Raw genomic sequence first — 17,184 nt, forward strand, 5'->3', positions numbered from 1 at the left:
AAGGAAAAACTCAAGACTCAATGACAATATAGAGATTATAGGTAAGACTCAAGACTCGGTGACATCAAATAATTGTATTTTTTTGGATTGTGCCAAGAGAGCCGGTGAGTGGAGTTTGATTGGTCTACCAATTGTTCATACGAATTTATATTAAATATATATATATATATATATATATATATATATATATATATATATATATATATATATATATATATATATATATATATATATATATATATATATATATATATATATATATATATATATATATATATCTACAACGAGTATTGCCGCAATACAAGATTCGTTGTGTATCATTTTCTTCTATGGTGCAAAATGGACATTTTTTCCACTATGTTTAAGATTGTTGATACTATATGATTTGATTGCATTTAGTTGCTTATTTTAATTTCTTTAATGTTGATTTTCATTTTTTTTCAAATATCTATGTTGTTTTCTTAATCATTATGATTCATGTTGAGTAAAATTTTGTTCTGGTTATTCATCTGGACTTTTTACAATAATTCAGTACTTGGTGTAACGAAGAAATAAATTTTTTTTTTTTATCTCTTACGTGAAATATTTATTTTATTTTTCTAATCCATAAGTTCTTATAAAATTTCGAAACAAATAAATATTTTGTATTATCTATAAATGAAACTGTTTGTTTTGGTTATTATAATTTTGTAAAATCTTTAATTATTAATTTAAATGTAAAAGTGAGCTTTTAGAACTATTAGTGTGCTGAAATAATTGAACAGTTCACATAACCTTAAATGTCTTAAATTATCAAACATATTGGTAGAAATATATTTTTATGTATATATATATAATAAAAAAATATCTTTAAAGAACTTTTAAAATAGTATATCATACTTTACCTTATTAAAATATATTTTTAATCATATTATTAATATACAATATTGGTATTATTGATAATATAACAAAATATTTACTAATGGGCAATTCGAGCTACTATGTAAAATATCGTATTTAGTTTGGTTACCTACATGAATATTACTTACTAAAAAAATCAGAACCTCAACTACAAATAGGTGGTATATTTTTTTTTTTTTTTTGCTAGATTTAGTTTCATATATTAATTGTCAATTTTGATATAATTTATCTTACATGTGTAACTAATTCTTACAATAGATATAATCAAAATAAATATAAAACATAATTTGACATGACGTCGATTTATTAGAACTTAAATGCTATAATAACATTTAAATGAGTTTCTAAAAAAAAAACTTTTAAATGAGTTATTACGACTCTGATTTTTAAGTTACAAAATATTTGGTAAACATATAAATATTTCTATGGGTTATTATTATACATGCATGTGGTGATATATTACAAAATATTTTAGTATTATGGACCTCACATATCTGAAAGTCGTTATTAAATATATATTCGTACTTACTCTTTCCACAATTCCTATAGATGAAAAATAATTATTTTTTTACATTATAGTTACTAAAATATTTAATTGTACTAAGATATTTAAATATGCTATAAATTTAAGTAATGAAATTTTTAAGTTTTTTTTGCTTAATCTTAGAGTTCTAAACATTACTGAAATAACATTTAAATGGCTATGTATACAATATCATAAATTGAATTCCTTTTCTTGACAATTTGCTTTTGATAAATTAGTAAACAAAATTGTAAGGGTTTAAATATGTAAATATACAAAATTTTATTTTTATTATTATATATATTCATAAATAGTTATATAGTGAAAATATTTATAAAATATAATGTAACATGTAAGAGTATATATATATATATATATATATATATATATATATATATATATATATATATATATATATATATATATATATATATATATATAATATATTGATATTGATATTTTCTCGGATATTGAAAATACTGTCAAATTCATTTAATCAAATAATGAACTACGGTCTATCATAAGAAATAAATATTATTAAGGATTGTTGTGATGATTTTAATATAAGGGCGAATGACAAAAAAACCAATCACATGGGACTTAAATGCATTTTGGTACAAAAAAAACAGTCTCTCTATTAAACTCATCCCATGTCTTTAGTCTAAAATACCCTACATAAAATAATTCTTATCAATTCCACCCATTATTCTCTAACTTCATTAATATTACACATTGACCCCGAATTTAAACAAATATATCACATTAACCCCCCAAAATATTTTTTTTTCAGAAAATAATTTTTTTTCTGAAATGTTATTTTTTTCCGGCCAGATTCCGGCTTTGACTTTTTTTTTTTTTTCTTTGAAAACTTTTTTTTTTCCTGAAATTTTTTTTCCGGCCGGTCAACCACCGTTGACCGTCGGTCTCCGGCGTTGATTAATATTACTATCTTGACTACTAAATTACTGTCTCAGACAGTAATATTACTGTCTGGGACAGTAATATTATGAATATTGTCGAACAGTTATATTATTAATATTATTGTCTAAGACAGTTAAATTACTGTTGGAGACAGTAATTTAGCAGCCAAGGCAGTAATATTAATTAAAATAATTTTTTTTAAGAAAAAAAAAAAAAGTCTATTAACAGTTAAATTACTGTCTCCGACAGTTAAATAACTGCTGGAGACAGTAATTTAGCAACGAATACAGTAGTATTAATTAAAAATATTTTTTTTAAGAATAGAAAAGGTCAATTAACAGTTAAATTACTGTCTCCGACAGTTAAATAACTGCTGGAGATAGTAATTTAGCAACGAATACAGTAATATTAATTATAATATTTAAAAAAAAATCAATTAACAGTTAAATTACTGTCTCCGACAGTCAAATAACTGCTGGAGACAGTAATTTAGTAGCAAAGACAATAATATTAATTAAAATATTTTTGAAGGAATTGGTATTGGTATTGGTATTAAAATAACTGCTGGAGACAGTAATTTAGTAGCAAAGACAATAATATTAATTGATATTGGTATTGGTATTGGTATTGATATTGGTATTGGTATTGGTATTGGTATTGGTATTGGTATTGGTATTGGTATTGGTATTGGACATTTGTATTAATATTGGTATTGGTATTGGTATTGGTATAAATATTAGTGTTGGTTTTAGAATTGGTATTGATATTGGTATTAATATTGATATTAGTCTTAGAGCAACTCCAATGGGAGATATCAAAATAGAGCATTAAATATTCATTTGATAATTGATATAATACTTTGATACTTTTAGAAAAAAAATGATGGTTTTTTAGTTTGATACTTCATTTAGTTCTTGCATTGGAGTTGCTCTTAGTAATGATTTTAGTATTAATATTGATTTTTGTATTAATATTAGTATTACTATTAGATGAATATTAATATAGTATTAGAGGTGACATGGACTATTATACGTCGCAATATGGAGAGTTAAGAGTAGAGGTGTCATGGACTATTATACGTAGTAATATGGAGAGTTAAGAGTATAGGTGGCATAAAAATATTCATCAAACAGGAATAGACGACTAATATTACTTACAATAATGTCTACTAGGAAGTTTTTCAGGGAATATGAATGTACATCAGAAAATTGTATATTGTGATTCAAATATACATTTGTTGTTTGTATTTTTTATTTGTATAATTATTTTTCCGTGTTAGTTTACTTGCACTTTATGCTAATTTTATTGCATACTCCACTGAATTTGTTTTTTTTTTTTTAATAAAGGTGATTTAGTACAAATTGTATTTATTTTTTACACTTTTGGGTGATTATGTTTCAGTAATGTGTATCACTGATTGCAATTGAACAACGGAAAATGTGCATGTTACTCGCAAAGAGAGTTATAAGCGATGTTAATGCATATGCTCTAAATCACTACTTTGAGAATTAAGTTTATGTTAAGGATACGAGTGTTTTGGACGAGAAAGTTGTACAATTTGGATCAAATAATGTATCTTAATTTTTATATCACAATTTTGGTATTTCATATTTTCTTTTGTCATGTACTTTGTTTATATCGGTACTTAAATCAAATGGAATTGCTATTGTTTTTAAACTTTTTAGATTATATCGTAATATATATCAACTATTCAAAGCTTTCGTTCGATTATTTTATCTAAAACATATTTTCATTTTTTATATTACTCCCATGCCGATTAACATTCTCTTTTCATTCATAAAAATGTTTGATTTACCTCATCGTCGTGTTTTAGTCATTAAAAAATTGTACTTAGAATTGATCCCGTGCATCGCACGGGTGAATTACTAGTTATATAATATTAGGGCAAATTACGGGCACCCACTGAACTATGGTCAAATTACGAAAATCCCCCTCCTGTTTGGGTAATTACAGCCACCCCCCTCAACTATGTATTTATCTTACGAAAAGACCCCTCCAGAGGAAAATTTAGGGTTGTTAATTCGGTAAAATCGGACCAAAATTTCCGTACGCCAACATTTCATACCGTTTACCGAACAAAATATACGATTTGGTTCGGTAAATAACCGAATTACATAAATTTTACGTAAAAATATTTAAAAGGAGGGGGTGGTTGTAATTACCTAAACAAGAGGGGTTTTTTCGTAATTTGACCATACATCAGGGGGTGGCCGTAATTTGCCCTATATATTAATCTACTCTATTAGGGTAAATTACAATCAACCCTTGATATAAGGTCTATTTACAAAAGAACGCTCTCACTTTTCCATAACTATATTCACCTCCCTGCAATTTGTAGATTTATTTCATTCTCATCATTTTGTGGGGGTGGAAAGTAATTTACAAAGTACAGGGGTTGGATGTAATTTCTCAAAAAGAATGATTTTTTTATAATTATACCTTATTTTAGGTAGGTGGTTGTAATATAACTATTCTTGTCGACTTAAAACCTTTTACCATATATGTCTTGTAATTTTAAATATTTGTTAAGTTTGTTTGAATATTTATCAAGTTATTGAAAACTCAAATGAATTTAATCGAGAAGAACATGAAGCAAGATGGAGTAACTTTAGTTTTGGTACATATTTCACCATTCTTTTATAGTCGAGCTCAAACTCGAGTTCGAGCCAGCTTCAAGTCGAACTCAAACAATTTTTTCACTGACGATCTCAAATTGAGCACTAGTAGCTTAATTTTTTTTCCCAAAATAAAATTAGTGAAACAAATTGATACCTTCTCATTGTAACAAGTAAATTGACAATTCTACCCCTTTGATGTTTCCATTTTCTTTCTAGATCTTATGATTGCACCAAGTATTTTCCACACACATGAAAGAAGACAAAGCAAAGCCTTGAGAATATAATATATATATTGCTAGTCACTCTTATAGCACACAAAAATAAATAAAGAAAATAAAATAAAAGGGAAGAAATGCATTAAGCATTCTTTACTTAACCTCCACGTGTTGACTAATGTCTTAGATTATTATTAATTTTTATATAATAAATTTAAACTTATTAAATTAAATGTTATGGTCTAATCTTCTAGAAAATCCATCACGTGCCGCCTTGTTGTAAACAAAGCCAATCTACATTAATCATATGATAATCATTTTTTAAGTGCATGTTATGGATTTTTCAATTGTGGGGTGTGTGAAAAAAAAAAAGTAGTGACCAAGTAAATCAACTGCACAATCGAATCCAAACGATAACGAACCATCGATCTTATACCAACAACCCTCGATCCCTACATTCTGATACCACTCGAGCAATGCCTTTTCAATTTTATTTTAATACTTTTTAGGAAAGCCACCTAAATAAACAATAATTCTAAATTAATTACTAGGCTAAATTTGCAACTTTTTTTTATAGTAATAATTAATAAAACATACAAATTAAGCACTTTTACAAAGGGATGCAGACTCATGAAGCACTTTTAGGTGGAGAATAACTTATTTTATTGACTAAGTCTATATTCTCATGCTCATGCACTTACCTAAAGTGCGTTATTTTGGATGTGTTAGGCAAGTGCTTAATTACTTGCACAAATTATAAGTGCTAACTTAGTTGATATTTCTTTAATTTCCCAATTGCGTAATTTACATGAACACCTCTAAATTACTATTGCACATGCTAAATTATAAATATATTCAAATAAATGTGTTTCTTTTTATTTTGAAAATTACAAAGAGTCCCAAAGAGTTTCAATAAATTAATGAGTGGTCCTTTATATTCAAGCAATTTATGTTTCTTCCACACAATTCGACCGATCTTACCCTGCTACGACGATTGCACATTTAGATGCTTACCAAATTCAGAGGGGGAAAAAATAAAATAAAAAATAATAGATGTTCAACAATGCAAATAAAGAGCTTTTCGAGTAGTTAACACGGATCGAGAATCGAATGAAGATTAAATGCATTGTTAGTATAGTCTCTCTCTGATTCAAGCAATGAAAAAACCTAACAATACGTCGGTAATATTTATTTTACAACACAAAATTCTGCCAAAAAATGTGACGTAAATCCATCTCCACGCATGCGTGCAGAAATAGGAAGAAACGAGAGGGAATCCCGGAAACAAGAAAAAGGGTTGATTGCATTTAACACCCTTGTGTTTTAATTCTCTAATTGCTAGAAAAACTCCCCGTGTTATTTTATTAGCAAAAACCCTCCAACGATTTCAATTTTATTAGCAAACTACCCCCTAAAAGCTCATTATTTAGGGGGTTGTGTCATGTGTGCTAACACAAAATGCATTATAAGGGGTTTTTTTGCTAATATTATTTACATGGGGAGTTTTTTAGCAATTCGATGCAACACAGGGGTATTGAATCACAAGTTCTTGAAAGGGGACTCTAGTTTTCGAGGGGTCAATTTTGCCAACAATGCCTTATTATGACAATGCTCAGCATCCACGAAATAAAAGTTACCGTTAGCCATAAACGAAACATAAGGCCTATTCGTCTCCGCGTACCTAACATCCGCAAACTTGATAGTCTTCGGCAAAAACGTACCCAACCAAGACATCATTTCAACCTCAAAGCTGTCTGAGCCAGGCTGCCATTTCAGCCCGTGAATGTAAGGGCTCACGAACCAATGAAGTGCCGCAGTGGTCGAAGCACTGAGGAATATTACGGAAGATGCCACCGCACCCTTTAGTATCACGTTCATGTCGGGCGATGTCATGAAAGTGATGACGGGCCCCAGCGAAACGGAGAGGCAGCATGTGGAGAGAGAGAGGAGCTTCACTTTCTTGATTGTGCTTGATATAGGCCCGTGATAGGTAAACCCCGTGTAGGGTTTTTCTTCTTTGCCTTCGTTATCTCTTCCTTTGTGGGGCCCGATGCTAATCTTGCTGTCGTCTTGTGCCGATTGAGATGACCAGTGTCTCTGTGTGAGAGTGTATTGTGCGGTGAGTTTAGCAATGGATGCGTGGGACTGTGGAGCAACCTTAGCGAGGCGATTACCTGATGCAGTCGAATATGTTTATGAAAATGGTAAACGAGTGCAGGAAATAATCGAATATCGATGTTTAACGAAACGAAAAGAAGAAGACACAAAGAAAACGGGACCGTTAGAATTCAGATATGAGATGCATTACAGGTGAAGGTGAACCAGACGTAGATTCATTCAGTGGAGATTAGAATACTTGAAAAAAGAAAAAAGTGGTTTGCTTAGGCTGAACTCGAAATCAAAACACTCTATCATAATATAATGATTAGGGTAAATTACGGCTACCCATGAGGTAAGGTCAAAGTACGAAAAAACCCTTCTTGTTTGGGCAATTACAACCACCCTTCAACTATGAACTTTCTTACACGTCCACCCTTACGGTGTCATCTTGTTTCAAAATGTGGAGCTAGATAGAATGGGGTAAAACAGGTACAAAATGGAGAATATTCCACAAAATCTAGAAGATTCCACTAAATTTGACACAACAAGGGTGAACATGTAAAAAGAGTCATAGTTGAGAGGTGGTTGTAATTACCCAAACATGAAAGGTTTTTTCGTAATTTGACCTTACCTCAGGGAAATGGCCGTAATTTACCCTAATGATTAAGATAAGGTTTTCATGCTTAATGAATATGGATAATTTTAGCTTTGATCCTTTACTTTTACAGACGAACAAGACAGAGATACATACGTTGCATTCGAGCTAAGAAAGCTTGCTATTTACTTGACAATCTTTTAATGAGTAGTTAGGAGAGTAGCTTCAGATCAGTCAGACGAGGATTGTACATTAAACATGACGATATTCGAGAAATTCGAAATAAAGCACAACGAGATTTAAATTGAAGGAATATATGTATGTGCCTACACTTTGCAAGACCGTCGTATTTTACGCTCGATATTTGTCATACTCGAGTTCTATCAATCGAAGGGTCAATTCTAATGCAACATACGACTCCCTTATTGATTAAACTCGTTTAATCAAAATATTAGCACTTGTTAGTATTAGTATTAGTATTAGTATTAGTATTAGTGTTAGTATTGGTATTGGTATTGGTATTGGTATTGGTATTGGTATTGGTATTGGTATTGGTATTGGTATTGGTATTGGTATTGGTATTAGTATTTGTATTAGTATTAGTATTAGTATTAATATTAGTATTAGTATTAATATTAGTATTAGTATTAGTATTCGCATTAGTATTGATATTCGTATTAGTATTAGTATTAGTGTTAATATTAGTATTAGTATTAGTATTAGTATTAGTATTAGTATTAGTATAAGTATTAATATTAGTGTTAGTATTAGTATTAGTGTTATAGCAATAGTATTAGGATTAATATTAGTATTAGTATTAGTATTAATATTAGTATTAGTATTAGTATTGGTATTGGTATCAGTATTGGTATTGGTATTAGTATTATTATTAGTATTAGTATTAGTATTAGTATGTGTATCGATATTGATTAGTATCAGTATTAGTATTGATATTAATTAGTATAAGTATTAGTATCAATATTAATATCAATATTGGTATCAGTATTGGTATCCATATTGGTATCGGTATTGATATCAGCATTGGTATCAATAAGGACGTATACATCTTATCTCTTTTGCAATATTTATAAGTTGTATTGTTGTTTGAGCAATTTGCATCACTAATTAAACGTCATTAGTTATAAACTTACAGGTTATTTGAATATCTATTTTGTTACTTCTCTCCTACCATGTTTGTTGTTAATTTAGTTATTTTGCAAAATATTGACATTGTGTAGTAGGTTGTATTCCTCGAAATAGAGTTATACCATATATTTTAAATGATTTCACTTAATCTTCATATCGTGTTTGCGCGCTTCACGTTTTCTTCTTTGGAATATTTAATTTAATCTCATATGTTAAAATTCTGAAATAAGAGATAAAGTTTATGGTTTTTTTTTTATTTTCTTCCATTTTGTTTACTTGAATTGCTATTGTTATAAAGAGATAGTCGTTTACATATTATTATTTTTCTCATTTTAATGGTATTAGTATTAGTATTAGTATCAGTATCAGTTTAGTATTAACCATGCATTATTATTACTGTTAGTATTAGCATTAGTATTAGTATTAGTATTAGTATTAGTATTAGTATTAGTATTAGTATTAGTATTAGTATTAGTATTAGTATTAATATTAGTATTAGTATTAGTATTAGTATAAGTATGAGTATTAGTATTTTAGTATTAGTAGTTGTAGTAGTATAAGTATCAATTAGTATTATTATTATTATTCGTAGTAGTATTATTAGTATTACGATTAATATTAGTATTATTATTAGTATTAATATTAGTATTAGTGTAGTATTAATATTAGTATTAATATTAATATCAATACCAATATCGGTATCAGTATCAAAATCGGTATCGGTATCGGTATCAATATCAATATTAGTTGCACGGATGTCAGTTTTAAAATGAGAAAAATAATAATATGTAAACGACTATCTCTTTATAACAATAGCAATTCAAGTAAACAAAATGGAAGAAAAAAAAAAAAAAAAACCATAAACTTTATCTCTTATTTCAGAATTTTAACATATGAGATTAAATTACATATTCTAAAGAAGAAAACGTGAAGCGCGCAAACACGATATGAAGATTAAGTGAAATCATTTAAAATATATGGTATAACTCTAGTTCGAGGAATGCAACCTACTACACAATGTCAATATTTTGCAAAATAACTAAATTAACAACAAACATGGTAACAAAATAGATATTCAAATAACCTGTAAGTTTATAACTAATGACGTTTAATTAGTGATGCAAATTGCTCAAACAACAATACAACTTATAAATATTGCAAAAGAGATAAGATGTATACGTCCTTATTGATACCAATGCTGATATCAATACCGATACCAATATGGATACCAATACTGATACCAATATTGATATTAATATTGATACTAATACTTATACTAATTAATATCAATACTAATACTGATACTAATCAATATCGATACACATACTAATACTAATACTAATACTAATAATAATACTAATACTAATACCAATACTGATACCAATACCAATACTAATACTAATACTAATATTAATACTAATACTAATACTAATATTAATCCTAATACTATTGCTATAACACTAATACTAATACTAACACTAATACTAATACTTATACTAATACTAATACTAATACTAATACTAATACTAATACTAATACTAATACTAATACTAATACTAATACTAATATTAACACTAATACTAATACTAATACGAATATCAATACTAATGCGAATACTAATACTAATACTAATACTAATATTAATACTGATACTAATATTAATACTAATACTAATACTAATACAAATACTAATACCAATACCAATACCAATACCAATACCAATACTAATACTAATACTAATACTAATACTAATACTAATACTAATACTAATACTAATAATAATACTAATACTAATACTAATACTAATATCGATAGTAATATCGATACTAATACTCATACTAATACAAATATTAATACTAATACTGATACTAATAATAGTTATATTGATACTAATACTAATACTGTTACTAATACTAATACTAATACTAATACTAATACTAATACTAATACTAATACTGATACTAATACTAATACTAATACTAATACTAATACTAATACTAATACTAATACTAATACTAATACTAATACTGATACTGATACTGATACTGATACTGATACTGATACTGATACTGATACTAATACTGATACTAATACTAATACTAATACTAATACTAATACTAATACTAATACTAATACTAATACTAATACTAATACTAATACTAATACTAATACTTATACTAATACTAATACTAATACTTACTGATATTGATTCAAATATTGATATTGATAGTGATACTGATACTGACATTGATACTGATATTGATACTGATACTGATACTGATGTTGATAGTCATATTGATACTCATAGTAATATTAATATTAATACGAATATTATTACTAATTATGATACTCATACTAATACTGATACTAATATTGTTACTCATACTGATATTGATGCCGATAAAAATAGTAATACTAATACTAATATTATACTAATAATACTGATACTAATACTAATATTGATACTGATACTGATATTGATACTGAAACTGATATCGATACTGATACATATACTGGTACTGATACTGGTACTGATATTGATACTAATACTGATACGGATACTTATCCTGATATTAATACTAATATTAGTAATAATACTTACTATTACTAATACTAATATAAATGCTAAAACTAATTTTATTGTTAATGATCTAATGCTAATGATACATATACATATATTGATACTGATATCGATACCGATACCGATACCGATACCGATACTGATACAGATACTGATACTGATACTGATACTGATATTGATATTGATACTGATACTGATACCGATACTAATAATGATACTGATACTGGTACTGATAGATATTGTGGTACTGATACTGATACTGATACTTATACTGATACCAATAATAATATTGATACAGATACTTATGTTACTACTAATATTTGTACTAATACTAATACTAATACTAATACTAATACTAATACTAATACTAATACTAATACTAATACTAATACTAATACTAATACTAATACTAATACCAATACTAATACTATTACTAATACTAATATTACAACTAATACTATTATTAATACTATTACTAATACTAATATGTTAATATTGTTAATGTTAATGCTAATAGTAATTTTGATGCTAATGTAATCTAGATATGCTAATTATTATACTAATGCTAATTATGATTGTAATTCTAATATTATCCAAATCCTTATCGTATTCCTAATTCTATTCATAACACTGATCATAGTTCTAATCCTAATCCTAATCATAATCCTATTCCTAACACTAATCATAAGCCTAATAATTTTAATACTAATAATACTAATGTTAATGCTAATGCTAGTGTTAATTCTAATTCTAATCTTAATTATAATTCTAATCCCAAACTTAATGCTAATCATAATCCTAATACTAATACATGTCACTAATTATCGTACTAAGCATAATCATAATCTTAATTATAATTCTAATCCTAATATTATATTAATCATAATTACAATTTGAATCATATTTCTAGTATTAATACTAATACTAATTCAAAGAATTATAATTATAATTATAATTATAATTATAATTATAATTATAATCAAAAATTCTAATTTTGCAACAATTGTTTTTGCAATGATCTATTATTTAGTATAAAAAAAAATAATTCTATTCAATCTCGAACATTTATATCAAATTTCTTATGTGTGGTAGTTGAACCATAAAAAAACACATATTAAATATATTAGAAATTAATATTTAATTATATTATCAAATTGACATTAAAATTATATAAAATATTATAAGGGTATAAGCAAACATTACGACGTAAAAGAACAATAATCATTGTTAATAAGATAAATTATGAAAATCCTCCTGAACTTAGACTAAATTACAGAAAACACCCCCACTTATCGGTGATTACTAAAATTCCCCTTATGTTTGTCTATGTCTTACACAACCCCCTTATGGTGTGATTTTTGTACGGAATTTTTTTTATTCTATATAATATCCCAAAAAATATGGAGTCTACCCTTGCAGACGGGACATTTCTTTTATCATATTTTTTAAACTTAAAAATTACCCTCAGGGGTGGTCATGGTAATAATAAAAAATTGTGAAAGTGTTATTTAAGAAGAATAAATATTTCGTGTAAAGTTCACCTGAGGGTAATTTTTGTATTTAAAAAGTACCATAAAGAAATGTCGTGTGTGCAGGGTATAATAAGCATTATTGGAATATTTCACGTAATAAAAAAATTCCTTCAAAAATCATACCATAAGCGGTTGATGTAAGAGGGAAACAAACATTAGGTAAATTATTAATATAAACTATATACGGCAAGAGCACTTCGAGTGAGATTATTAAATGAGCTATCAAAACATTTAACCACCATTTTTATTCTCCAAAATAGTAATTTTTAATTCCATTAGATTTATGAAATGAGGTATTTTGATATTTCATCTTTCAAATGTAAAAATACATTATGCAATCATGGTGAATAAAATATCAAACATGAGTTATGAATTCAACCACCTCAGTGTCCATTTAGAAAATAACATGTGGCAATTAGATATATTTAATTAACAACGATTTAATACCTATGGTTGGAGCAAATACATTTATATAAATATCAAAATAAAATATTAAATAGCACATAAATATTTGCAAACTCATTTTGATACTTTTGGGTTAGTGTTGATCTAGATATAAACACTACAATACAACAAATCCTAAATACTCGATGACACTAATGTAATTAAGTAGAATGGTATTCTCAGTATCAGTGTTAGTATTAGTATTAATATTAGTGTCATTTGTACGATACCATATATTTTAAATGATTTCACTTAATCTTCATAACATAAAAGAAAGTAGAATGGTATTTTTTTCTATTTTAAATTATGCATCGTAACATTATAATTATGCTTAGGATTAGAATTAACAAAACAATTGGGACTAGAATTAGTATTAGGAATAATATTAGCATTATCATATTACCATTGCCATAAATATCAACATTAAAATTAGTATTAGCAATTTTGAGTTGCATCAGTATCAGTAGTAGCCTTACCATTAGCAGTAGCAGTAAAAATAGAATTACGATTAACATTAGTATATAAATATTGGAATTAGTATATTAGGATTAGCATTAGCATTAGTATATTAGGATTAACATTAGCATTGGCATTAGCATTAGCATATAAGTATCATTTTAGTATTATTATTAATATTATAATTTGTATTAGCATTAGGATTAAGATTAGAATTAACATTAGCATTACCGTTAGCATATTAGAATTAATATTAGTATGAATATTAGTATGCATATTAGTATGAATATTAGCATTATGATAATCATGCATATTAGTATTAGCATTATGATTAGAATTATTATTGAAAATTAGTATTAATTTTAGCATTAACATTAGCATTAGCATTATCATATTAGGAATAATATTAAAATTAGTGTTAGCATTAGCATATTTGCATTTCTATAATGATTAGAATTATGATTCGTGTCATTATTAGAATTAGGATTATAAGTAGAATTAATATTAGAATTCAGATTAGCATTACCATTAGGATTAGGAGAATGATTATAATTAGGATTAAAATTATGATTGAAATTAGTATTAGGATTACAATTTGGGTTAGCATTAGCATTAGTGTTAGGATTAGGATTAGTGTTAACACTATGATTAGGATTATCATTAGAATTACTAATAGTTATAGTATTATTATCAGATTAGTCTTAATATTAGTATATTACTATTAGTAATGGTAATGGTAATAATGGTAATGGTTGATATTGGTATCAATATTGGTATTGGTATTGGATTGATGTTAGTATTGGTAATGGTAATGATAATGGAAGTGGTAATGCTAATGATATTGGTATTGGTGATGGTAATGGTAATAGTAACGGTAATAACGAAAATTGTCATGGTAACGGTAATGGTAATGGTAATGGTAATGGTAATGGTAATGGTAATGGTAATGGTAATGATATTAGTATATGTATTGGTATTGATATTATATTGGTATTGGTATTGGTAATAGTATTGGAATTGGTAATTGTATTGATATTGGTATTGATATTGATATTAGTATTGGTATTCGGATTAATAATTGTACTGATATTGGTATTGGTATTGGTATTGATATTGATATTGGTATGCATTGGTATTAGTATATTAGTATTAGTATATTAGTATATTAGTATTAGTATTAGTATTAGTATTTGCATTAGCATTTGTATACTAATATTAACATTAGCTAATTAATATTAGTAATAGTATTAGACTATTAGTAGTAGCATTAGTATATTAGTATTAGCATTAGCATATTAGAATTAATATTAGTATGAATATTAGTATTAGGATTAGCATTATGATTAGAATTAGTATTAAGATCAGTATTATGATTAGAATAATAATTAGAATTAGGATTTGCATTACCATTAGCATTAGCATAAAAAGATTGGTATTAAGTTAGAATTAGCATATTTGCATTTCTATAAGGATTAGAATTAGTATTAAGATTAAGACTAATATTGTCATTAAGATTACAATTTGGATTAGAACTATGATTGAGATTAGTATTAGAATTAAGTTTAGAGTTAATACCAGGATTAGGATTATCAATAACATTAGGATTACTAACACTAATAGTAATAGTATTATTATCATATTAGTATTAGTATTAGGATTAGTAATGGTAATGGTAATGATAATGATTGGTATTGCTATAGGCATTGGTATTGGTATTGATAATGATAATGGCAATGGTAATAGTATTGGTATCGTCGAAATTTGACGGGTCACATACCGTTGGATTCCTCTCGTCGGGATCTATATTTTGATGGTAATTTCGTTTATTTTTATGTTTTCAGATTTATTTCAATATTTTCTGCATTTGTGGCCGCGCGGAACCATTGGTGGTTATTAGCGGCGTCTAGGGTTTTGGTAGGAGGCGAGGGGGGTGAGGAGTCACTGTCTGTTTGATTTAAAATCTGTAGCATTTCCCAGCAATAACTTCTCTCTCTATCTCTCGATCTCTTAATGTTTGGTGATTTTTGAGTGTTTTGATATTTTTCTTCAAATTTGTTGATTTGCACTAAAGTAATTTCTTTTTGTTTTGATTTTGCAATTGCAGCTTAATGAAGGCCATTAATCATTTCCTTGAAGGTGTCAAATTTTTGTTTTTTTAAGTTACATCAGATCTGTTCAACAGACTGTATACATTACTATACATTACTATAGTAACATGTAGTTACATATGCGTATATTTATGTATTTTCGATTTGTATTTTATTGGTTCTGATGTGATTTATAATAAAAATATTTAAATTTGTAAATTTTTGTTGGGGTTTTATGAATTTATTTTGTATAAGTCAGTATTCGTGTGTGTATACAATTGATCGACTAAAAATATGGGGAAAAAACGAACATAACTATGAATTACTATAGGTACTATAGTTACATGTAGTTATTTTCAATACTGTAAACATATTGTTTTGAAAATTAAAAAAAAATAAAAATAAATAAATAAATAAAAATTAATTTTTTTTTTTTTTAATTTAAAAAAAAATTAAAAATTAAAATATATATATATATATATATATATATATATATATATATATATATATATATATATATATATATATATATATATATATATATATATATATATATATATATATATATATATATATTTAACAAACAGATTTATATAAAAAAAATAAAAAAAATAAAAAAAAGGAAAATAATAATAAATATATCAGCGAAAATGATAAATGCAGGACCATAAATGCTGAATGCAGTTTGACCGAAAATTGCACATAAGGGTAGTATAGTACTTTCGCTTCCCCAGGGGGGTATGTCAAAGGATGATTTGGGCTTGTGTTTATCCCTAGTTTATTTGGTGGCTAGGGGGTTATGTAAAATAACCCCTTTATATTAATTACTTTTTTTGTTACCTTTTTTATATTCCCTAACTCTACTATAAATTAACATTCAACATGATGTACATTCTTCATCTTTTCCACATACTTTTTTTTTTTTTTTTTCTGTTTCGGAGATATGGAGAGAATTCTTGAAAAATAATTGCATTGGTATCACCTACATGCAATGGTATATTCATCATAGTCTCTTTTTTAGTGTAACAATGAATTATTGCTTTAT

The 17,184-nt window shown here is 26.6% G+C and overlaps 1 protein-coding gene across 1 annotated transcript; it reads right to left on the reverse strand.

Moving 5' to 3' along the window:
- Nucleotides 1–6,240: 6,240 nt before the first annotated feature.
- LOC148766990 (uncharacterized) lies at nt 6,241–7,388 on the reverse strand (the record flags this gene model as incomplete). Its single annotated transcript, XM_088825890.1, has 1 exon — nt 6,241–7,388. A coding segment is annotated over one exon (651 nt), but the record flags the coding sequence as incomplete, so codon positions are not given.
- Nucleotides 7,389–17,184: the final 9,796 nt, after the last annotated feature.

Source organism: Erythranthe guttata, chromosome 11 (assembly GCF_056151865.1).
Source record: "Erythranthe guttata isolate IM_541 chromosome 11, IM_541, whole genome shotgun sequence".
Classification (NCBI taxonomy): domain Eukaryota; kingdom Viridiplantae; phylum Streptophyta; class Magnoliopsida; order Lamiales; family Phrymaceae; genus Erythranthe; species Erythranthe guttata.